Source organism: Oenanthe melanoleuca, chromosome 2 (genome assembly GCF_029582105.1).
Source record: "Oenanthe melanoleuca isolate GR-GAL-2019-014 chromosome 2, OMel1.0, whole genome shotgun sequence".
NCBI lineage: Eukaryota > Metazoa > Chordata > Aves > Passeriformes > Muscicapidae > Oenanthe > Oenanthe melanoleuca.
In genome coordinates, this window is record NC_079335.1 from 116,431,315 (window position 1) to 116,456,206 (window position 24,892).

The 24,892-nt window shown below is 39.8% G+C and overlaps 2 protein-coding genes across 12 annotated transcripts in view; one reads left to right on the plus strand and one right to left on the minus strand.

Annotated features, from left to right (window-relative positions):
- HNRNPA2B1 (heterogeneous nuclear ribonucleoprotein A2/B1) overlaps positions 1 to 4,112 on the plus strand; it is a 15,901-nt gene extending 11,789 nt beyond the window's left edge. For 4 of the 11 annotated variants that reach the window (XR_008839901.1, XR_008839902.1, XR_008839903.1 and 1 more), the window contains exons 11-12: positions 183 to 313; positions 1,140 to 4,112. The gene's annotated coding sequence lies outside the window, so the exon portion shown is untranslated. Of the gene's footprint in view, positions 1 to 182 lie in introns of all 11 variants that reach the window. The other 7 variants (XM_056485429.1, XM_056485433.1, XM_056485435.1 and 4 more) reach the window with 2 other exon arrangements.
- Positions 4,113 to 5,815: 1,703 nt separating this feature from the next.
- NFE2L3 (NFE2 like bZIP transcription factor 3) lies at positions 5,816 to 23,869 on the minus strand. The gene is made up of 4 exons (XM_056485489.1): positions 23,808 to 23,869; positions 11,796 to 11,900; positions 10,854 to 10,937; positions 5,816 to 8,563 (listed from the first exon to the last, which is right to left on the minus strand). Exons 1-4 carry the CDS (start codon positions 23,814 to 23,816, stop codon positions 7,358 to 7,360), a joined length of 1,404 nt encoding a protein of 467 aa, XP_056341464.1. The 5' UTR covers positions 23,817 to 23,869; the 3' UTR covers positions 5,816 to 7,357.
- Positions 23,870 to 24,892: the final 1,023 nt, after the last annotated feature.

The window sequence follows — 24,892 nt, forward strand, 5'->3', positions numbered from 1 at the left end:
GTATGACAGTATTCTTTCAGTATAGTGATTATCGTTATGTAGTTTAACATAGCAATGAATTAACAATTACAAATTGAAAAGAAATTTGTGAATCCTGTTTTCTTGTATTATTAAATTATTTTACAAAAAAAAAATCTGTTAATTTCAGCTACTTAACATATTTTTTTCCTACTGGAATCTAGCTATGATATGAACCCTGGACAAGCATAGACTGCTGCCACTGTACACTGCTACAGTTGAACAAATGAGACCTGCAAGTGTCCATTAGTAAAGCTTTGCAAGGGTTCCATCCCTGGTGTTGGTAGTTAAAATGGTAGGTCACAAGTTAATTAAATCATACAACTTTATTTTTGCATCCTGCAACATTTTCTTTTTTCTTGGGAGTCTATGCATTATGGTGGTTGCAAGGTAATGCAATGAAGGTAGTTCTGTGCTGTTGAAAATGAACTATGTTGTTACGTGTCTTGTCTGCTGTAATCTATTCTATATAACACATTTCATCCTGAAGGTTCCCAAGTAACTGTAGACTGTTTACGTGTAAGGAAAGTTGCACCACAGAATACATCTGCCTCTGTGAAGGAATGTGTCGTCCATTCTTTTAACAACTGCATAAGCAGTTCTTTAGGAGGGGAAGTGAAACCTTCAAATGAAACTGCAGGTGGTATTTCATAAGTGTACAATGTATTTATGTAAATTGGAATTTGGCTAGAATGTTGAGGTTTCCACCATTTTTTATAGTTCTTGCAGCTAACAAACCTTAGTGCCAAATTTATTCAGCCTTACTCTCACTGCATTGAATGTTTGCACCTCAAATTGATGGAAATTTATCAAGTAATGAATGAGTTACTCAGAGTAAGGGTGGTATACTCTACTAGATTTGGTTTTAAAATAAAAATCAACAAAACCTATCCAAAAAAAAAGGCAACCAAAAATGCCTTAATTTCAAAGTTCATAGCCTCTAAAAGGCTACCTACTGAAGAACGTGGACTCAGCTAACAAAAGTCCTGTTCCTTTTGTGTTAGACACACCAGTGAACTGCTTATACTTTTTTTTAAAAATGGCTGAAGTTCCCCTATTGGTAATTTGGTTTAGACATATGTGATAAACATCTTCAGATACACTTTTTTTTTCTTTGGCAGGAAGGTGCCATGCTGCAGGTAACTAATGAAGAAGTGGTCAACCACAGAAACGCTTCAAGAAATAAGAAATTCTGTATCATCAGAAAATAGTTGTTTTTGCTGCCTTCATTAAAAATCTAGAGGTTAAATGAATACTGATAAAACATCACAATTAGTACAGCTCCCTGTAATGATGGGTTTTTTAAATTATAGTAAAAATGTCTTGTAAACCTTTCGAATAAAATTCAGATTCGTTAGGAGAAACAAATCACTAATGTTAAAATAGCAAACATTCTGTGAGTAGAAAGTTTAACTACATATATTTATAACTTTCATAGCTTTAAAATAAAAGTATTTTTATACCAAAATAGTTCTAGTGTAATGCTTAATAAAAACTTAGTGCGTATCTAACATTAAATAATGTTTATGTTTAGACCCTTTCATGATTTGAAACATTCCATTTTGAGGTGAATTTAAAACAGAATCAGTTTGACAAGTGTGTTCATGGAACTTGTTTCTCTGACCTGGGCATCTGTTCTCTTTTGGGAGAAACAGTGCTGCAAATTTAAAGTGCTGATGTCTTTGCTGTTGGACACAAGTGCTTAAAAGTAGCTTTTTTGACTGTGTTTTATATTACCTCATACTTTCCAGTTAATGAAACTACAACCTAAGTCAGTTTACCAGATTGCAATAGGACAAGGGCTTTATCATTTGCACTTTTAAAGAGCTTTTAGCGTGAAGACAGACAGACTGACTAGAATGTAGAGTTCCTGCTGTACAAAACTGTATTGCCCATAGCTGCATCTGGAAGAAAAATACCAAAACAAAAAATGCCAAACCAAACAAAACCACTAAAACAAACACTAAGTGTGAGCTTGGGAAAGCTTCAGTTGAGAGTGTATTTAAGGGAAGGTGTCTTGAGGTTATACTGTTTTAACCACTTATCTTCATGCATGGTTTATTCAATACTTGATATTTATATCCTTTGGCAGAATCATTGTGTCTTTAACCTTTATAATACTGTTTAAAGATTCACATACAATTTTTTTTTTCTGTTTCTTAAGTTAAACTTTGAAATACTTGCATAGGTAACCAGCAGGCTGCAACGGAAGCAGAAAACGAAGACGCACAAATCCTGCTTTACTTTCTTCTTTCCAACAGAATGACCAGATCATAAGGAATTTGCCTTCTTTCCTATAACTTAGATGTAGTTGATGGAAGTTTTTTCTTTACAGTTGCCAAGTCCACATTCATATACAATTTTTAAAAACTAACAAAACCACTTCAAAGGGCTCTAATTATTTTCTGTTTAAAGTACTGTTTCAGTAGTTTAGCAACACAGTTTCAAATTCAGTTGAATTGAGTGTGTTTTCCATAATGAGGATGTTCTCATTTTGATCTCTTGGCAGTGGGGGAAGGGAGCACGTAGGGGGACAGCACTGTGCAAGAATGAAGTTACTCGGGATATTTAAAGTCTTGAAAACCTGGTGTATTTAAGTTTCCTGATGTCCTGCTATTGAACTTTCCTGACTTTTCTCTTTGTATGGCCTTAAAAGTTAAGGCATGTGACAGTCAACAACTGTTTACTAATGAATGTGGTAAGAGAAGTCCCAGTTTCGAATCAACCTGATACTGAAAGTTAGCAGCTTCAAATAAAAGTGCTATTGTGTGGTCAGTTACTGGTCATCAGTTGGTAGACAATGGATTCTTTCTATCAAGTGGGATATTTCACTACAGACATTGTCTTCGTGTAACATTTACAGTGCTTGTAGGTACTAACAGCTGAGGATCAGGTTGTCAGTACTAGGTCCAGCTTTCCCCCAACAAACACTTTGTGCAGCAAAGGGAGGGAAGAAAGGAAAACAATATAATTTGTTGATAATTGTTATGTGAGCCAGAGAACACACAAAAGCTGGGTATGACTTGTATTTATAAAGTGATGGTGAAAAGAGGTCAGTAGTAGGGTTCTGGCCACTCAGACTTTGTGTTATTTACATTGAAAGTTGAATTTTATTCACTAATGTTGTGCTCTAGGTGCTAAAAAACATTCAAGAAAATGTGAAAAATTGCTGTAAATACTGTAAAATGAACAGGGCTTGAACTTTATTATGTGTAGGAGTGAGTGTAATCTTTTAGTCTGATGATGAATGTACTTGATCTCTTGGTGATGAAATCATACCACTTCTGGGGAAGAAAACCCAAGCCACAGAAATGGATTTGAATTTTCAAACAGTTGTCAGCTGAGTTTATGTTGGCAGCTTGACCTCATTGGTAGAGGGTAATTTGCTGGGAACATACTGGGGCTGTACATTCCCTGTAGGTCTAGTGTTTCAGTTGGTTTTTGAAGCAGTGTGTGATGAAGTGAAACCCCATAGTAGTGCTGTTACTTCTTTTCACCTAAGAAAGATGGCTGTTTCTCTTCAGCCATGTTTTCAGTGTGTCCAGGAATGTATAGGAAGTGTTATTTGGAAGGGTTTGCCTGGGAAATAATGATCGATTTTGCTAGAAGTACTGTCCCTTTTAACAGTCATGTTTTGCTTTGCAGCTTTTTTTGGTTTGTGTTGCATAGAAGTTTTGTCAGGAGTTACTCCAGCTAATGGAGAAAGAACTGGTTTGTTTATCAGCAGTAAAATTAACAGTGTATAAATAGCTGTATGACTTGCCTGACAGAGTGCTATGAACATACTAGGTCAACAGTGTTTGGGCACCTCCTAGTCACAGACTACCTTATGTGACCTCCCATGTTTCTTCACTGTACAAAAAAGGGTGACTGGGGGGAAAGGCCTAGAAAATTGCTATTACTAGCACTCTTCCCTTTCCCCTTTGTTTGGTTCATTTTGGTGAAAAGGGGTGGCTGATGGACCTACATGGAGTTCTAGTAGCTGTGCAGCAGGTTTCAAGTGGAAGTACTTTGAGGTACACTACAGTAAACAGACTTCACCTGGTTACGTCTTCTATCTCTATCTGGTTTACTTAATAAAGTTTTTTACTACACCCTGGCGTTGAGTGTCCTGTTGCCTCATTTATAGGTCTCTGCCATCTCTGTCCTCAAGATTCTTAGAACTGTACTGACTCCCAGAGGATGAACTAATGTGTGTGTTTTGGGACAAACATTTGCAAACTGATACTCAATGAAGTGCTTTGTCCTTTCTTTCCTCATTGAAGTTTGTCCTTCTGGTTTCCCCATCTAAAACTAGATTGTAAGCTCTTGAGCAGGAACATCTTAAGCTTGTAAAATTCGGCATTGTAAAAAGCCAGATCTGTTGAATAAAACCTGAACCATGAATTTAGAACTGCACTTCAGTGCAGTACTTAGTGGTTGTTCAAAGTGTGTGCAGTGTTTCAGCAGAATATTGTCTGTTCCGGGAGTGCTTCTTCACAGGATCCCTCTACAGGAGTGTATCCAGCCTTACAGGTCAAAAAACATGCAATGGGAGTTGCAGTTTGATGGAGTATTTGCCTTACCTTTGCTGGTGGATGTTTCTCCAGGACATGTGTGAATCTTAGAGCAGCTAGCAGGTAATGCTCCACAGTACACGTTGCTGCCATCAAAAAATGGAAATGCCTGAGAAGTTCAATTCCAGTGTGTGTGTTTGGGATTTCTCTTTAAACAGGCAAGTTTCAGAGAATTCAGCAACAGGCTAGTTGAAGACACTTCAGCAGCTTTTAGGTGAAATATGATTGCTTCAATTAAAAACAGGACATTGGTCTGAATTCTTTAGGGTTTTGTCCTGCGGGCAGGTTGCTCATGATTTGAAAAACACACATCCAGGCATAACACATTGTATCAGCAGTACTGTTTCAGTCTCCCCAAAACTGATATTTCAGCTCAGAGGTTTTGTAGGGTTAGAGTTGCTTTGTTGGGTTCTGAGAAACTAAGGTTCATACATCAGCTTAATAAAGAAATAGTTACTGGGCAATAACAGCTGAATTAGCTGAGGACAGTTCAGAATCCTTTACGCTCTGCAAATTTACAGGTAATAGAATGGGACTGGGGCTGATGTCTTACAGGGATCAGAGTACGCTGCTTTCCATTAGGATTGTGTTCTGAAAGGGTTACAGTATACTTTATTTTTCACATGTGCCAAAATTTAACTAGCTATTTACCAGCTGGGTAAATGCAATACTCCATTAGCAGCGGGCCTTAAAAAAGTCCCACAGAGCTCACCTGCCCCTGGTACTGAAGGAGTGGGCACTAGAAAGTTTAGGGGTTTTTTTTGTTTGTTTGTTTTGTTTTGTTTTTTGTTATTTTTTTTTTTTTCACCCCATGTGAGGCCCTAAAGCAGAAGTACTTGGCTTTCTGGGTTTCTCTGTTATGAGTCTAACCTAGTAGCTATCAGAATTTACGCACATGGGCAGTGTGAAGTAGGTTTAGAGATCTCGTCCTGCAAAGGGTAAGTGCATGGACTTCAATCAATTATGATCATGCTGACTTGAATATGTCCTTTTTTGCCCTACAACTAGAAATAAAGTTCACAATTTGTCATATGTATCTGATACCTCTTACATGTTTTGGTTGAAGTCTGTGATCTAGCCAAATCTAGACAAATCCCATGTGAATACCAATTTGGATAGATGTGTCTCACACTGATTTAACCAGCAGCAAGAAATTGCATGGCCTCAGTAATGCCTCTGCTACAAATTTACCCTTACCAATGTGAGGCTGTAGTGAGACAAATAAAGAACACATGCACACATATATTTAAAGAAATATTTTAATAGAATATGCTGAGAAAATTGTTCAAACAGGCTGATCTCGGTAATTCAGTGCACTTGGCACCATGTTAGGGCTCCCGTTTTAGAAAATACCTCTTGATAGTATCAGGTTTATTACACAAAGTGCAAGCAGCCAATGTGACTTCCATGCCGGTGGCCGTAGGTATAATTGAGCATTTAAGCTTGTATGTGCAGTTTGTGGTTGTTGAACGTTTGGTACTAGTGATTTTATAACATACTTGAATGCAAATTTGCTCCATTGCCATCATGCCAAGACCAATGAGAACTTTTTAAATACCAGCTTTATGTATTTTAATTATAAAATGAAGTATTTTTTGTTATCAAGATATTAATATAGTAGTTATTTTCACAGTAATATACCTCAACATTCCTTCCTTATTCATTACAGGCCTTTTAGACCATCTCTTTTGCAGACTTTTTTCAATAAAACAGTAAAGGATAGGATGTTTTAAGTACGTGAGTGAATAAAACTTCTCTTTTTTAACAGCACAAATAAATGTCAAGCTGAAAAACTTTATTTGGACCACTATCAAAATGTAACCTCATAATTATAAGCATAGATAAATAGTAATTTGGTTCAAAGACTAGATAAAATGTGTGTTTTAAAAAATTAAATCTGAAACATTAAAGACACTTAAAAATACCAGTTAAAAAGCCACAGAGAAAAACTCAAGTAGTTCTTGAGGAAGGTTTCAAGATGGGAGGAAAAGAGAAGGTACATAAGTAAGTATCTGTCACTAGGAAACAGAACAGGAACTCCTTCACCATTGGTCATTTTTGTGGAAGCAAGCTGAGAATGATTCAGTTGCAGAAGATGAAGGTAAAACAGTACTGAATCACCCTTTTTCAACATCTGCTTGCAGACTGAGTGTATGAGTTGTAAACTTAAGTGGCAGATTATCTTTGCTTGGATTTATGATGGTGAAAGTAGTGAGAAAAAATGCAGTAGCCTCCTGGGCTGCTCTTCTCAAAGGAAAACTAAGAAAAGCAGAGCCATTCTGAATAAAGGCAAAGCACGCAGTTATCTCTTGAACCTATGTAAATCCACAATGAATTTAAGTTGAAGGTAATTTTTCTTTCAGTGCTAGAGAATAAATAAGGTCATTCTCTGTATAAAGAATCAAGTATTCAAAACTGAAATATTTTCTTGCATGTGTAACATTGATCTAAAGTTGACTTTTATCCCTCACTGATGCTCTCCCCTCTGCCCCCATTACCAGTAACTAAATTCCTAGTTTTAACATAGGTCTATAAAGCTACACTACACTGATGGTCTAGCACCTTTAATTCTAACTAAAACTAATCAGCATTCCTCATCCAGAAGCTCATGGACCTTCTAACAGATCACAGTTGGATTTGCCAGACCGTTGAAGACAGAGTGTTTCTCCTCAAGTGTAGTTGCTTCTTTTGAACTGCTGTAATCACTGACCTCTATTCTTCACACAAGTATTCTTATCATCCTTTCAGGCAAAATAAGGTGATTTAGGTGATCTCTAGTCATCTTACTTTTGTTTCTGCTCTTTTCTGTTATCTTGTTCAGATTTGGCCAAATGCTTGGGTATTATGAAAACACTACCATTGCTACTGCAATTAATGACATATTGGCATGGGTTAACAGGTCTACCCTGGTCATCCCTCAGTCTACTAAAAATGTCATGGTACAAGTTGTTTAACTTTTGCTTTATCTGGTTGATTGATTTGCTACATTGGGAGTGCTCCTTTTTAAGGCTCTCCTTTTGTGTTTGGAGATTACACACATCTTCTTCCAAGTTAAGAATTGCATTCAGTTTGCGTTTACGACACTTCTGGGCAGCTACCTTGTTTTTCCCTCTTCGTCTGATGTCACGCAGAAGCGATACCTGAGCTGCTGTCAGCTGGTTCTTTGCTAGCATGGTGTTGAAAGAGTCGACGGACATGCTCACAATTTCATCGACTGAAAATGGTATTCTCAGAGCTTTTGCACAACGCTCATCTCTGCTCTGGTGTGTAGCAGAAGAATTATGGCACCTGTCCTTTACTTCATTTGATTTCTTCATCCACATCTGTTGATAATGCTCTGCAGTGAATGCTGCTTGACTTGGCAGTTGATTGTAAGTGTGATTATGAAGAAACTGCTGAAGTGTGGCTTCTGTAGAACACTCTGCATCACCTGGATATTCCACATGGCTGAGCTTAATGTTTTCTTGGCAGTGGCCACCAACAACTCCTAAGCCATGTGAAGGAGCAGATTTAACATCACTGCTGTACCCAACAGAATCTTCACAGCAGACTGAGTAAGAGGTGGTGCTGTGATTTGAATTCAAATACAGTCCTGAATTTGAGCCAGGCTCTTCAAAGATCTGAGAAACTTCTATAGGACTAAAGCCTTCCTCCAAAGCCAAAGACATGAGCTTAATTTCATCAAAATTATCCTCATGGGCTGTTAGATTTCTAAGGTCAGCAGCTGAAAACAGCCCTATCAAATTTGACCCATGAAGTAGTGATTCTGGATTTGTGATATCGGAGCTTGTTTGAGGGAAAATTTCTTGCCTTTGTAAGTGTCTTGGTTTTGAATTTAACTGAGTGGGGTAGTCTGTTCTTAGTAGGATGGCATCAGGAGGACTGAAACTGTTCTGAAGTGTCTGGGTCAAATTTATATTGTGGTGTGAGGATGATGGGTCTTGGCCTCTACTAGAAGAAGCAACTTGTGAATCTTCCAGTAAGTTCACCTAAAAGATGAAGGGGGGGAAAAATGGGATCTTTCATAAGCTGAATGCTTCTACATCCCTCGCCTACACAGTCACGATCAATTTGTTTTTCAATATTCCACTATTTAATTCTATTAAAGCCAATCTTTTTATGTTAAACTCTTCTAGCTATTTGGAATGCTGTTTCCCATCTGTACAAAGCATAATCTGTATTGGCATATGGCAGAAGGAAGAAAGAAGGGTGCAAAAGTGACTGAAGGATGGAAGAAGAACTGCAAAGAACAGTGTGGGACTGATGAGGGTTGAGAAATGAATGAGGGATTATTGCCAAGTGTACAAACTATGGTTTATCTGTTATGTCTGATCTGGTCTAAGAAAAAGTCCTTCTAGGAGGAGTGGTCATGGTAGTGGTATTGATGATTCAAGGGTGAGCTGGTTCAAGGTGCTAAACTTAGAAAACAAACCTTTTCAAGAAGATATATAGCTCCTCTGCAGAAGTTAACCAGTAAGGACAGCAGTGAAGAAAAGAGGAGTGGAAGACAGGAGCATTAAGACTGTGCTCTTGCAGTCTCACTACTTCCTTCAGAGTTTAAGAAGTTTACAGGGCTGTGAGGTGCCACATTTGGTTTAGTTCCATTTAACTGAGGTCGACTGCATCTAAAACTCAGCTGAACAGTTTTACTGATCAGTTTGGAGGCAACATCCTCCCCACCAAATCACTTCTTTTGTGGATGTCTGGACTTTGAATTATTACTTGGATTTTTTTTTTTTTTGCAAAACCAAAGCTGACATATGATGCCTCGGTCCTGATGTTCAAACAACTGGACTGGTAATGCTGCAGTAGCACTAAAGCCCACTTTTTGTGGAGCTGAGTTATAGTTGCTGGGTCTTAGAAACACAGAGCCACTGTCCAAGATTATGTAAATAGATCAAGTAGGAGGTGTACAGGATTCCTCCATAGTTGAGTATCCTTACTGTGTTTCAGGACAGGACTTTCTGATTGCCATTTAGTGAACAGACTATGTAAAATGCACTTTCCACAGGGAAGGAATGATGTACCATAAGGGCAACAACATCTGAAGTTCTCTATTATTCTTACTGGAAGCTCAGGTAATAGAAGAAGGTCTTGCCTTATTTCTCCTAGGAAGTTACCTTGTACTAGACCATCTGCAGTCTGGGAGACAGAGATGCTATTTTCAACTAATCCCTTGAAAAGAATGATTCTTAGTAAGTCAGCTGTCAAAAAAATCCCACTCACTGTAAAGACTTGATAATTGGCAGAAACAATCAATCCATATTTAACAGATAGATTGTCACAAGATGGCAGTGCATTAATAATATTAAATAAAATATGCAGTATGTTACTGTGTATTGTAACAGCTGCATAAAGGCTACAGCCAAATTCTTTTCAAATTCTGAGAACAGAGAAAACTAAACTGATTAACTTACACATCTCATTAGTATGCAATCCATTTCCAGAGCTGAACTGAAGAGGAGGTTAATTTATGGGCTGGAAGGCAATATCCAAGCTGGAGATTCCCAAAACTAGATAAGCATGAAGTTATATGGAAAACACTCATGACCCCAGAAGAGGATCCAATGATAGGAAGTGTATGTAAGAAGCCCTTGAAGTATTGCAAAAAAGGAATGTAGGGATTAGCTTCATGGTCAATGGTTGCAGCCATGAGCTGTGGGAGAAGAGGGAGACTTCAACTAAGAAAACAACTGTTTTGTGAAGACGGGCACACAGAAAGTGAAATACAGTATTAGAGGGCCACAAGATTTAAAAAAAACCCAAGAAACCAAAACACTAAATGGGTTTAATGCTGACTGACCTGATTTGCAGTGAGAGAAGTAACCCTGTAAGCACTTGACCCAATGTCTATGACAAATGTAATCTTTCACCACAAATGCCCAATAGCTGCTACTGTGTAATAAATCAGTGTTGCTCTAGAGAAACAGACTGCGAGCTGCTGCATAAATACAAACTGGCATTAGGTTTCAGAAAGGCAACTATTAATTGAACTAATTGAGTTGTCCAATGGCTCCATCCAACTTTGACCACCAGATCACAGTAAAGACACAGCTCTTACACTAGACAAATTGCTGGGCAAAATTTTTCAAGTACAGCCAATGAGAGCTGAGGTGAAAGGTGGATAGTAGCATCTTTAGAAGCTTCAGGTAAGTTTTACTACATTGATTTGCTAATATATTCCCAGAGTGGGTGGGGTAGGCTATGGTTGTTTGATAAAGCAGAGTAATTGCTAACTGTACTCCAATCTATTGGCAATACATGTATTTTCTCATTTACCTCTAGCATGTTTTCCACCTGCGATGGCAGAAGCTGTAAATAGCCCTCTAAGGAGAGAAGGGAATCTACATGGTTGCTGTTGCTCTGTGACAAAAGAAAGAGAAACACGGTGTAAAGCAGTTATTTTACACAAAAGGAGGTAAAAATCAAAGTCTGAGAGGAAACAGAGCACAGTGCAATACTGCTGGTGACCCCACCACCAAGTCTTCATCCTGATGGAAGATGAAACATTGCTGTAAATGAGCAGAACAGCTCCATGGCCTGAGCATCCCTACTCTGCCCACAACAGCAGAACTGGGCTTTCCTCTGGAGTTGTACCTCCCCACCAGTGTGGAAAAATCAGGTATTTTTTCAAAGCCAAGCCCTCAGGAGAGTGGCAAACAGAGAGGCTGGTGAGACACCAGATTAGATGTTCTCAGCTCTCACAAGGTCTCAAGAAAACTGAGTGTCCCTTTCATTGTAGCTCTTAGAGAGAACAAAACTGAAGACTGCACTATCCCAAATGTTACTCTACATCTGGGCATCAAGCTTTACATAAATGGTGAGAGCAGTATAATTGAGGATCCATGTCTCTGGTGTTTGTGGGCAAAAACATCCTTGCCCACAAGAACAACACCTTCACAACAGAGAATATAAACCCAAACTAAAAATTATTAGTTGCAAGTGTTTTCTGTAAACTTGTGAATATTTTGACTACTGAAAAAATAGTGGGGGATTGAGGGAAGGATGCAATTTTCAAAAAAGTGTAAAAGGGCATCATTCACAAAGCACTGTGTGAAGTTAGTATTCTTTTCTTGCCCTGGCAAGGAACACTTCAAATAAAAAGAGGAAATAAATTATTTCTTTCAAAACCTTTCACTACTATTTATCTTAGTGATAAGTTCCATATCCTTCCCCGCTTCCTCTTCAGTTTTTCCTTCTTCCCTTCTTTTCATCACTTACTTGATTTATGTCTTTCTGCTCTTCTTCTTGCAGTTCCAGCTGGTCCTCTCTTCGAGGTGGACAGCAGTCATCCAAAGCACCCTGACATGCTTTCAGGTCAACATCCTGAAGACACAAATAAAACAGTTCTATTACACAGCATGCTGTCAAAAATAATCTTTAAAATGCACTTTTTTTTCTCCAGTGATAGCATTCCAATAAAATTTCCAATGTGCAAATAAAATATGCACTGAACAGGTTGTGTGGATGAACTGAGTGTGTAGACTTTGGGGGCAGAATAAGACCAGTGTCAGCTCAGGGGGGGGCAGCCACCTCCTCCTGTTTTGGTGCCCAGGCACTGAACCCATCTACTCAACCAGTAGAAATGGACACTGGAAACAAATTCTTCTAAGAACTATGATGTGATTTCACTAAAAGTTTGGACTATCAGTGTCTTTTGGAGATCATTTCACAACAACATATCCAAGCCAGACAGATACTCAATGATGGAATCTTAAAATAAGCAATTATACATGGCCAGTTAGCAAAATCAACTCTATTTCCCATCACTTTCATGTAGACATTACTCATTTTTAATTATCCAAATGATGGAGTTTTTTAATCTCCAGTGATGAGATTTTTTTTTGTTCAAATTTAAGGGCCTCAGAAGCAATTTTCAAGTTTTATTTTATTTATATTCATATAATCAGACTTCTTCATTGTTTATTATATAGGGTTGGAGTACTGCTAGAGTAGAAAGGAATCAGTACTAATTCCTATTTTTAAAAAGTGTGTATTTATATTTTAAAATACTTTGGTATTTCAGCTTTTTCAGGGCAAGTCTGTGTTATTAAAATGTTCCACTCAGTGGAATGGCAGCCAGGAAACCAAGTGGCCACACTGCATCAGTTCCAGATATTTCCAGCAAAATGCTGTGGCAGGAGCAAAAAAGACAAGTCTTCAAAAGCAACAAACATAATAAGCTAGTGTTCAGTTCTCAAAATCTCAGCAAACAATTTACTTTACAGGTTTGTAATGAAACCATAAATTACATAAAACCTACAGTTTCAACAGTCATCAAAACATATAAAAGTTTTAAAATTGTTTCTTCATGTAAAACACATTAAAAAGTAAATATAAAAAGTTTAAAAATAGGACTCTGTAGTAAAATTAAATATAACCTTAAAACAAATGAATATTATTTTCCATTTTGCATATTCTACTTAAATATTTAAAAATATGAAAACTGATTTTAAACTAATTTTGTTTGTTGGCTTTCATTTTTTCTGTACTTTTTTTTCAAGATTGGAGGAGAACTTTGGGTTTATAAACAGCCATTTGTAAAAATAAGCAGATGTACAGGGCACTCATCTCTCACTCTGATGTAAGAGTGAAGAGTTTCCTTCAATGATGCTTCACACAGTTTCTACTCATTAGAAATTATATTCCAATACATTTAGGTCTTTGTCAGCTGCATGTGGAAATGACCAGATGATTTTTTATTGCCAAATATGAGAAAACAAATATATTTGCCTAAAACCAGATATACACATGAAACAACAATAACAACAACAAAACAAACCTCCTAACCAACAGTTTTCTCTATGTAGTTAAACAGGAGAGGGCATTTACTATACAGGACACTGAGAACATGGTAAGCAGCTACTTGCAAACACTTAAAGGAGTCCAATGGAGCAGATCACAGGCATGAAGTTAGTACCATACTTATGTGCTTGCAAGATCAGGGCTACGCTTTAATTTTACAGAGAACCAAGCTAATACTTGTCCAATTAATATGACCCGTTAATATTCTAATTAATGAAATTCATGATCAGCAAAAGTCAGTAAGAAGTCAAGGACAATGTTCAATTAAAGATCTTAAGCAGCTCCTCTGGAGCCAAGTGGCCTGGAAAGCTGCTGCTGTGGCAGAGCATTCAGCTCGTGGATAACACAGCAAATTCATTACTCTACTGGCTGCAGAAGAGGCAAATGCAGGAAATAGTTCAAAATGTGGTTATCTATAATGTGATGCCTCAGAAAACCAACTGCAAGCACTGGGTTTGTATACAGAAGGTATATGAGTCACAACTTGACTGTTCCTTTTAAAATTTCCAGGGGTATAAACCTATTCCCCTGCCAGGGAAAAGAAAAGTTTAGGGTAACTTTGGGAAGAGCCCATGCTGTGTCCTATTCAAAGTTCTCAAAGTTCAACTTTCTTAAAGTGGAAATCTGACTGCAGATGATACTGGTCTGCTAAAGCCTAAAATGAAGATGGTCTTTCCCCAAACCACTGTGAGGACAACTAAATTTCTGATGTACCTGATGGGACATCTCCTTTCTGAAGGGAAACTAATGTTCCTGAAGCTCACAGAAATTTGTGAAAACAGTCTTGCATTAATTTCCCCAAGTTGTCAAAGGTAACTGAATTTTCAGGTCTTCTCTTATCAATATATAAAACTGTTGACTGCTAAGGAAATGGAGAATATTTCCAACTACAAATTTTGGAATTTATCTGGAGTCTGCATTCATTTTTATGTATCTTTTAAGAAAAAAGAAAACCACAACAAACTATTTTCTCTACTCAGCCATAGATGGTGCCATGGTACCCATAGTCTCCAGGCTGGGAGCTGCCAGCTGCACTACAGAATCACAAACCATTTTGTCTAAAGGACTCTTGGCCTTAAGCACAGAAGGGAGGTCAGAATCTCCCTCTGATCTTTGCACAGAGCTCCTGCTGATGTGAATGGAACAGAGGTGCCAGTGGGGAAGGGAGGGAAGCAGGGTCTCATATGAAGTCATGCCCATCCCTGTAGCTTACCAAAGGGAATGTGCCATCTCTTCTGAGTGAGTTAATAATGCTGCACTGTGTTGCTCTGAAGATTAGTCTTACTAACACCATTTCTTCCTCTGGCAGATTATATTAAAATATACTCATGCCTGCTCACAATGATTATTACTGCAGTAAGTTTTCCATCCTTTGAAAAGATCTGTTTTCACCACTACCAGAGCACTTGCTGAACGATCCTGGCCCTGTAGCCAGGTTTTCACAACAGTGGCAGAACAGATACAGCACATGTAAGATATTTCACATCACAAATTTTCACCTATGAGATAATTTCAGCAAAATCCTCTATATAGCAAACAACCAGAACCTTTTTTGCCTTCGTTTCTCTGCTTTGGCTTTTCACAAAAATCCCCTGGATAATGCTGATAAAGGTTTATGCTCTTTATTACACTTCACATCAGCTTGTTAATTTTTCTCAGTGATGAAGAATGACTGAACAGCATAGCTCAACAACAGAATGCTTCCTTCCATGCCTGTTGTATGACTTGGGACTGACTGCTGGACTACTGCTATGGGGACAATAGGAGGGGTGTCTTCCCAGGAACAACTAAACTATGTTTTTGAATAAGGCATTTCATTAAAGATACCTTAATTCTACATAGTGGATGTACATCTAATGGCAAAAGCTTTATTACAGAGTCTGGGTATTAATCTAATGACAAGGTGGATAAGTAGGCACTATTTACTCAGCACTGTGCTGCCACATTCAGTGTTTCTGTCCTTCCCATCCTTATTTTGCAACAAGGGTAACAGAAGAAACAATAATTGAGTTACAGCAATACCAAGTAATCGGGACAACACATGATTGTCTCTGTATAGAGAAAAAGACTTAATTTTTGCTGATTGTGGAAAACTTAAAAATACCACCAAATCTATCTACTGCAGCAGCCTTTCCACTTCTACCACTGGACGGTGTGGAAGTTCATGCCTCCAACAGTAGGCTGTTTGCAAATGGTAAACTACAACCCTACTTGAGGGCAACTTTTGATTTGCATCTGGAAGGATTTCTGTGCAAGCACAGAGAGCCAGAGAGTTACACTAAAATCCTCATCACAAAATAATAATTAAAAAATAAAATCCCAAGTATCTGAAATTTTCATCTTGCTTCTGCCACTTACCAGTTCCAGTTGCATTAAAGAACACAGTCTGAGACTGAGTATGATTTACCAAATTATCCACCAGCCTTGTATGTGGAGGGCTGGGTTCTAACCATGCACCTGCCCTTTCTCTACAGTACAGCTTACCACAGATCAGCTATAGGCTTCAGTTTGGCAGTCTCTGGAATATGAAAAATAGTAGTTTATGTCAAATCTGCTACTTAAGGAGAGCCAAGAATCAATGTGGAAGCAAGAGAAAGTATGGTTTTGTGGGTGGCCTGGCCTACACTTAATTGGAAGCATGCTGCCTGCTCTGGCAGGTTTCCAGAGTTTCTTACTCTGTGTTATAAATAGAGCCTTCAGTTTTCAATTAAGTAAGTCAGAGTATTGATCTTAGCATGAACTAAGTGTACTGTTCATCAAACTATCCCTCCACACATCTCCTCCCCTTGCTTCCTACACCCATGTCTTATCTACTGTCCTTAAAAGAATGTACAGGAAGCAGAACCTGTAATGACATCAAAATACAAAAAGGTCTACCACAGTGTATTGGATGGGTGAAAAAGATTTCTCTGAAGGAGCAGCAGGAAGCATAATCAATCTGTTTTCAGCTATTGATCTGTGTGCAGTTGGCACATAGGACTAAAACTACACAATCCAGGGCTATAAGTGCACAGAAGGAGTTGAACTAGCTCTAGAGAAACAGAAAGGTCTTGCTGGAAGAGAGCAGAGCAGGCAGGGTAGCTTGCCTGGGTGCACAGACAGCACTGAGAGGCAGGGGGGGTATGTGCCCCTGGAAAGTTGTTTCAGTGCAGTCAGACTCAGAGTTATCACTACAAATATCCCAGTGCTGGAGCAAAGGTACATGACCACAATTATCTGCAAAATAACTTTTTTTTTTTCTGATTACTCATGTATCCTGTTCATGTGCTATCTTCTAATTACTCTACACTATGCTTTCTTTATTTTAGTTGTTAAGTTTTAAACTGCTCCTTTGATGTCATTAACCTTTGAAATGGTTTTCTACAAACTTTTGTCCCTTCTCCATTACTAACTGCACTTCTCTGTAGAACTAGCCTTCTCCTTGTTATTAGCTGAAAAGATGATGTGGCACAGCCTGCTGCTCTTTGCCACGTTTTGAATAATTAAACAGCATTTCCAGAATAGAATCACAGAACAGTCTGTGTTGGAACAATCCTTTAAGTTTGCACAATATCAGCAGAAGTTAAGCAAAACAGTTTCTAGTAACATAACCAGCAGTTTCATTTTACTACTTGGTAGGATTAAATACAATTAATAATTAAATATAATGATGTGTACCTGATATCATTCAGCTCTAATTTTAGTCATCTTGCTCTCTGCCTGGGTACTTTAAACATGTGACAGTAATCTTACAAACTGATATATACTTAATAGATAAGAAAAAAAGAAAGAAAAATATTCCTTGCTGTTTTTATATATTCCTAATAAACCCTAAAATATCCTGAAAACACCAGAGCAGAACAGTACTTTATTTTTTGAAATGCAGCCAGAGTTTAGGATATGTGGAGGGTACAATAGTGGATGGAAACACCAAATATCAAAATAACTTCCATGTTATATATGGCTGGACTTAAAAATGACCATGAAAGTTAAGCAATGCAATTGAGTAAATCAAATGGCTCATAGATGTCACCCCAAATGTGGCACCTGTCAAACATTTATGACATACATACTCTAAATCCTAATAATGCCATCTGGGCTGCAACCAAACACTCCCTGTGAGAACCCTCCTGTGTGCTGCAGTGAGATGACAGCACCTCTCCAACCACATGCACAGATAGCAGGGGCCAGCTGTGTCAGCTATTACAAAACACACACACACTGTGTGCACACTGTTCCAACACAAAATTAACACCAGCCTACTCCCCAGATGGAGGCAGAGACAGGTACATGTTGAAGACACAGAGACTGATAGTGTTGTCATTTATTTTAATTAAAACATCAGTTTTCACACTGAAAATAGCTCAATATCCTCTTCAAAATGAGCTTTTAAAACAACTTCTAACATACACACCAAACAGGTGCACATTCCAGCCATTTGGTCCTGTGCAGATGTTTTTCACCAGAAACTGATTTCCTTATAATGACAGACAACATAGAGAATAGAAATCTTCAGTTCCCCTCGAAGCTGCTAAATAGAGCTTAAAGACAAACTAGCAAAATAGATAAAAGAATGCAGAAGTAGACACACAGGATGCTAATACAGCTGGAACCAGTGGATAAACAGATAATGAGGAATAGTGGCTTTTGTGGCAAAGCCATGTAACAAGAAGCAACAGTGCATGCCCTACGGCAAGTTCAAGGCAAGGTCATCTGTCACACTGGGGGCACTCTGTGAGTATGACCACCAGAGACCCCTTCAGACAACCCCCTGGGACCATAAAAGGGCTTGTACTAAGAGGCACAGGCATGCAAATTAGTTCTAGGCAAAGTGATGTTTATGTATTAGCTAGGAAGTACACTATAATGAATATGCATGGTCTTGATGGAATAAATACCTTGTTGTAAAGTTTCACAATACACCCAATTACAGGAGATATCCTCTGGGTGTGTTCAGCGCACTAAGAATAAAGAATGTCTGCTTTCTAATACTTCAAATTGTGTTTGAAAGTTTGTTTACTGATACCAAAATTGGCTAGAAAAGTATGCAATATCCCTGAGAGTAAATGTGATGAGGGTAATTGAATTTACTCAGTCACTCTTCCAGATGAAGCACAGTAAAAAAAAAACAAACCAAACCAAATGTGCCCCTTCCCCCCCCCGCACCCGGCCCCACAAAGGAAAAAAAAACCAAACCAAAACAAAAAAAAACCCAACCAAAAAAATCCCACCAAAAAACAAACCCAAACCCTCTTTCTATGCCTCTGGTGCTCCAAGATACTTTCTTTTGTGGTCAGTGAACTATTTGACAGCAAGACACCTCCCCCCAGTCCTGTTCTACCTTTACGATAGAGTGGCTATACACCCCTCATTGGTATGATGTACTCTCTACTGAATAAAGACAAAATTACCCAGGGACCACCCTTCCAGATAAAACTTTGTCCACAATTCAGTTCCAGATGTCTTCCTTTTGAGTCCTCCTAGGCAAACATACTTTCTCAGGTACCCAATTTATTCGACTCCCAGCTTTTCCACGCTACCAGCCTCTTTGCAACACCAAATGCCTGCCAACTCACAGCTCTGAACAGGGAGCACTGTAAAAGTCACAGGATTTGAGTATCTTTGCTTTCCCTTTGACCCTCATCTGTAATTCCTCTTCTGTTTTCCACATTTACCACACTCTAATTCTTCCTTCTCTATGCCTGATATTCCCCTCATCTACTCTCACATGCACTTTTCATGCACCCCCTGCACTGGGAATACTTCGGCCACTCTCCAGAGAACCGGAAAATGCTGGTCTAAGTCAGCCCTACACCACAACTCCAACCTCCTCTAACACCTGCCTGAACACTCTTTTGACCAGGCTTTTTCAAACCCTTCAAGACTAAGTCTGAGTTTCTTCTCTTATGCCACCTCTTTTTGAAACACCATGAAGTCCTTCCCCCACCTCCTTAAGGTGAGTTCTGGCTAACAGGTAAGGGCTATTCACAAGCAGGGACCCAGCCCATTTATCTATTTCCAGACAGAAACTCCACAGCAATACTACTGTGTCCTACTGCTCAATGAATTCAGAAGAAAAGAACAAAATAATTTAAATATGTTCTGTAAGTCAGGCACACAGCTTCAGTGGGAAGCTCTCAAATGGACTAGAGGAAAGCCTCTGGAGAAAAATCTTCACAGAAAAGCCTACCTAGTTCCTACTTAACTTTCATTTTACCAAATTTTGACACTCACCAAGAAAAAAAAAAAATCCATAACTCAAATTATTCTCACTAAATATAAATACTTCAAATGGGTTCAAAGTCTGGGATGGATTACCCCCTTCCAGTGTTTTAATACCACAAAACTCTGCCTCTGACAGCATTCAAAGAACTGTGCTTATATGAGGTGTTGCATAACCTGACTCAAACTTCCCTTTCTAAAAAGTAACATAGAGACAACAGTACAAACAACACAAATTATCCGCTGTATCTTCTTCCTTAAATTTTGTAATTCATAAACAACAGCAATGTTATGTTGTTAATTATTAATTAGAGCAGGTGTTCTTTAATCGAGTGCAGGAATTCAGCTTTTGGGAAGGGCCTCAAAGATCTGTTGAAAGAATGCAATACATTCAGATATAACAAACCTACTTGGCTTGTGTGGGAGCAGAACCTTCCTGCTCCATCCCACCCTGATCTGGAGCTTGTTTCACATGGAGTGCAATGATCCAGCACAGCAACTCCTGCTCTCATTCAGGCACTGCCTCTTCTGCTGGCATGGGCAGCATCAGTGCCTGGGGTTCATGTGATTTGGAATGAACATTTTTACTGTAAGACTAACACAGAGAAAAAGCTGAAGAGCTACACATAATCTAAATGCTAATCTAAATATTATCCCATGCATATTCTGTAAAAGATAAAGAAACCACTGAGTTTTTAAACACCCTTTCTTCAAATGTCTACATACGTACATAAACACATGCATAGAAATACTGATATACAGAAAAGAAAACGAAAAGAAAATTACTGAATCAAGTAGAGCAGTTCTGAACCCTTGCAAGACCTTCAGCTAAGACACTGATGTGTGACAGGCTTCTTGAGACTTTCTCTGTTTGGAAACACTATTACCAGACACATAGGACTGATGCCACACCTTGCAGCACTGAGGCTTCCCATTTCCCCACACACAGTTTTTAGGGTGCTTTGGAAAATGCATCTAATTTATTTTTCCTAAAGACTTATGGCTTAGTGTAAGAACTTTCAGAAGTCTTGTTGAGGCAGCATTATATTGAGAAGCCTAAGGAAAATGCAGTTGGCAGAGTGGGGCATGGAATGTAACCCAAGTTATGTGCCTGTAGAATGGGCTTCTCTCTTTTCCCCACCAATTTAAGACTTACACCCAATGTCAGCTACATGTTTTTCCCCTGCCTCCCCTTTTTTTTATGGCTCCTTCTGAGCTTAAAACTTTAAAATGTACACAGCCACATAGTGCCTCTATATTTCAGTTTTAGTTTCCTTAAAATACGCTATTTCCTTGATCAATCCAACAACACTTTACAAGCACCCTGGGGAAAAATAAGCAGATATGCCTAACTTTACCTGTGTGAGTAATTCAATGTGGCCTACTCAATATGACTTACTTGTGTAAGTTTCAGTAGGACAAAAAACATCAGGCACCCTGTTTTCAATAGGGGATGTCAGGATTCAAACATGAGCTGAATATTAAGAAGCAAGTGGTGCTTCCATTATAAACCCCTTCTTAAAAAAAACCCAAAAAACCCACAAACCAAACCAAGCAGGACTGCAAACTTTTTCCAGCAAACTGTGAAGAGAAAGACTAGGTGCAGCACAAACACTGTTGGATCCGGGAAAAAAAAAAGTAGCATGAGAAATAACCACCCCAAAGAAAAGACCTGGCTCACTTTTAGGCTTTTTATCTGTTTCCTTAGCAAATATGCCCACTGGAGCCTGAACTCTTGGTCTTGGGTGCTCTGCAAAGAGGTAGGGCCTGAATCACCACCTTTCATTACCACAGAAATTAATCCATTTCCTTGCATGAACTGATGTATGTTTTTCCAGTTATCCAAAGCAAATGTTTATTGCTTTTTAACTTATTTTCCTCTAAACTCATGGTTCTCATGGAGCTTAGTCTCAATCTTAAACATCCCTGAGAAGGAAACCTACAAGCTTTGATTCTGCAGCTGACCCAGGCCAGAACAGTGCAGAGGCATTAAACTAATACCCTAAGCCATGGGGCACATCTACCAACACCTGCTCTGACCTGCTGCAGGGATGCAGGACAGGGCAGTATGGACAGGCAGAATTTGGAACAAAAAGCCTTTTTTTTTAATATAGTCTCCACAGCAATACAAACACTTTTATCCCTGGTCCTATTACATCCATCTAAGAAAATGAGCAGCAAGACACAGAGACAGTATGATTATTTTCTCCATTAAAGGGTGTGTTTCAGAGGAAACACATTTTGCTATTTTTATTACTAAGGCGATAAAATATTGTGGGGTTTACATTTCCTCAGCAAGCCTGTTTGATTACAGAAACAAACAGAATGAAATAGTTTGCTGGGAATATAGTGAACACAAAGGTTAGGGCTGATCCCAGACTGCTGGGCAGCAAGCTGAGTGTTAGAACCCACCTATTCACTTCACTCCTTGTCAAAACCAAAGTGCTCAGGCTGTTCTAACACTGCACCTCATCTCAGCACAGGACAGAAAAACAGGCACACCCCTGCAGTTTAGTATGCTCCAACAGCATGCTTTGGCCACTTAATTTTCATCTGCAGTGTTCTTCAAGAGTAGTTTAAGCACCACATCTCAAAGGATGAGGACAAGCAGCTTGCACTATACTGCCAGCAGTGTTCTCAGCAGGGACTGGAGTCCAATGGATAAAATCAATCCAGGGATGGGTAAACCCAGCTGCAAACTTTTCATGATGCCACACAATACCAAGCAGAAAAAAACAATACTTCCATTTGTTTACATAGACTTCTTGTCCTGATCTAGTATGGATAAGAAAAATGCTAAAAATAGCTCAAATCTATTTTTCCAAATTGAAGGTTATAAATCAACTGAACTACTCTAGAATCCATTATGCTATTACAATAACATTTTGACAGCATTAGTAGACTCAGTCAACACTACCAAAGGTCACTTTAAAAACAAAGACCTACTTTTTGATCTGTGTTTCATGTTTTGGATCTGCTGTGTGCTTCCAAAGACATCCAGTGAAAGATACAGGGGGGTTTCCAGATAGATGTCCCTTTACACTAGATTTCAAGAACTGAGCAATGCCTTATCTTGCTCCAATCATTATTTCACTTAAATGCATTGTGCAAAAGAGAGAGGCCCAGACCTACATTTAGCAAAGAAATGAATCATCTTCTCGTCACTATCCCTTACAGTCAGGGTGTTGAAACTAGTTTTGCAACTACTTTACAAAAATAACCAAGTTAACGCATGGGGAAATAGGGAAAAGGAAAAATAAATTAAAAGAAAATTTTAAAAGAAAATCTACCATGCATGACAAATTAAACAATTTGACAAAAACGACAAATTAAACAGATGATGCTGATCCATTAATTCAAAGTAAGAACCAGCTATTCACAATTGTTCAAAACCAGCTCGAAAAATGTTGGTAGCCCAACTTGGTATTTCAAAATGTACTGAACATCAGAGTCACAAGCCCACCTCTTGGCACTGCCGCACCTTTTGTGTGCACCACGAAAGTCCCGGACCATAAACTACGCAGGAAACAAGGAAACGCTGTTCCCAACCGCAATTTAACCGGGAAAAGCCGGCGGCTGAGCGGCTCGGCTAATCTTGGAGCTACAGCTGTGCAGGACACACCGAGCGGGCACCAGGCGACAGAAGCGCAGCGCGGGCCGCAGGAGCGAACAAACAGGGACAGAAGCGGTCAGTGAGCGCTCTGGTGCTCGCTGCAGAGCTCTGAGGATACCGCGCTGAGCACGGAGCGCAGATAAAGGTCTGCCCTGGCACTGAGACCCCGAAATGTTCCTGACAAGTGTAGTGACCGCACCACGACGCGCACCTCCCGGTGAGGCGCGCACCATGAGAAACGCTCTGCAGGAGCTGCACTCCTGATACTCCTGAGCAGCCCCTGTGCCCACATGGAGAAACAGAGGCGATGCCGGAGGAAAGGCCAGGCAGAACTGTCCGTCCCGGCCTTACAGCCCTGCCCGGCAGGTGACGGCGGCGCTGGGGCCCGGGCACCTCTGGAGGCTGGCCCCGCTCCGGTGCGGCTCGCTCCGCGGGCAGAGGCTGCGGGACAGCCCCACACACCGCCGGAGGTGTGTGTCTCTCCAGACCCTTATTTTTTTTTCCCTTTGTGGGACGGTGCCTGTCTCAGAAAAGCGTCCCTCTTCGCATCCCCAGCGCTCGCCCCCCACGGACACCCCAGACCGCCCTGCCCGCTTGGCCCGCGCCGCCCTTACCTCCGCCATGGGGCAGCCGCCTCAGCCGGGGCCGCCGCCTCATCCTGCTGCCGCGGCGGGGCGGGGCGCGGCTCCACCCGGGCGGGCCGGGCGGGGCCGGCGGAGCGGGCCCGGGGCTCGGTGCCCCGTGGCTGCCCGGAACGGGCCCTCCGGGGACGCGGAGCGCTGGGCCGGGCCCGCTCCTCTCACCGCCGCGGACGGGACGGGACGGGACAGGGACACCCCGCACAGCCGGCCCGGATCTCACCTGTGTGCCGGGGCAGGAGCAGCGTGCGGGTGCTGCAGCGAGCTGCAGATAAAGGAGACGAGTTACGAGGGGAGCAGGCGGAAATAAATTAAAAAAAAAAAAAAATAAAAAAAAAAATCGAAGAGATTCTCCACAACCCCCGGTCAGTAGAATCTCCAAAACTACAGGATGCAGATACAGGTTTTAACTGCAATCGACCTGCTGCTCAAGTATCTCTTCAGTGCCTTTCCCACCTATCGAGCTGCATTTTCCTCGGCGCATCTGTTCAGCGTACAGGAACTTGCACATGCTAGAGAAGTATTCTCCAGTTGTGTTCTTTCTCTCCCCTGAAAAGGTCTCATATCACTTCTCATCACTTATACTTATCTGAGTGTTTCAGACTTGTTTTGGCATTTGCAGAGCGTTGGGCTGGTCGGGCAGACCCTGAAAGTGTCACTTCTCCAGTGATAACTCTGTGATAACTCTGTGTGTAACGGGTGCAGTTTCTCAATTTCGCTGTTATCGCAGATGACATTTCCCTTTTTTTGGTGTGATACCACACTATGAGTGTATTACAGTATCCCTAACGTTTTATTGCGAAATTTTTTTCTTGAATTCTAACGAAGTAACAGTTTTCTTTAAAAAAATCTAAATACAGTCTTCCATTGCCTTTTTTTTTTTTATTATTTTTTTTTTTTAATGCCACGGTGGATCTCTGGCTTTTAAAGTGGAAGTAAAGTTGATTATGCTGTGGGAAAAAATAAATGATATGTGTGTTAAAGTAAATATATTTACAATCATGATTCACTGCATAAAAGCCAAGGCAGCCACCACAAGTCCTTATATTCCACATTATGCA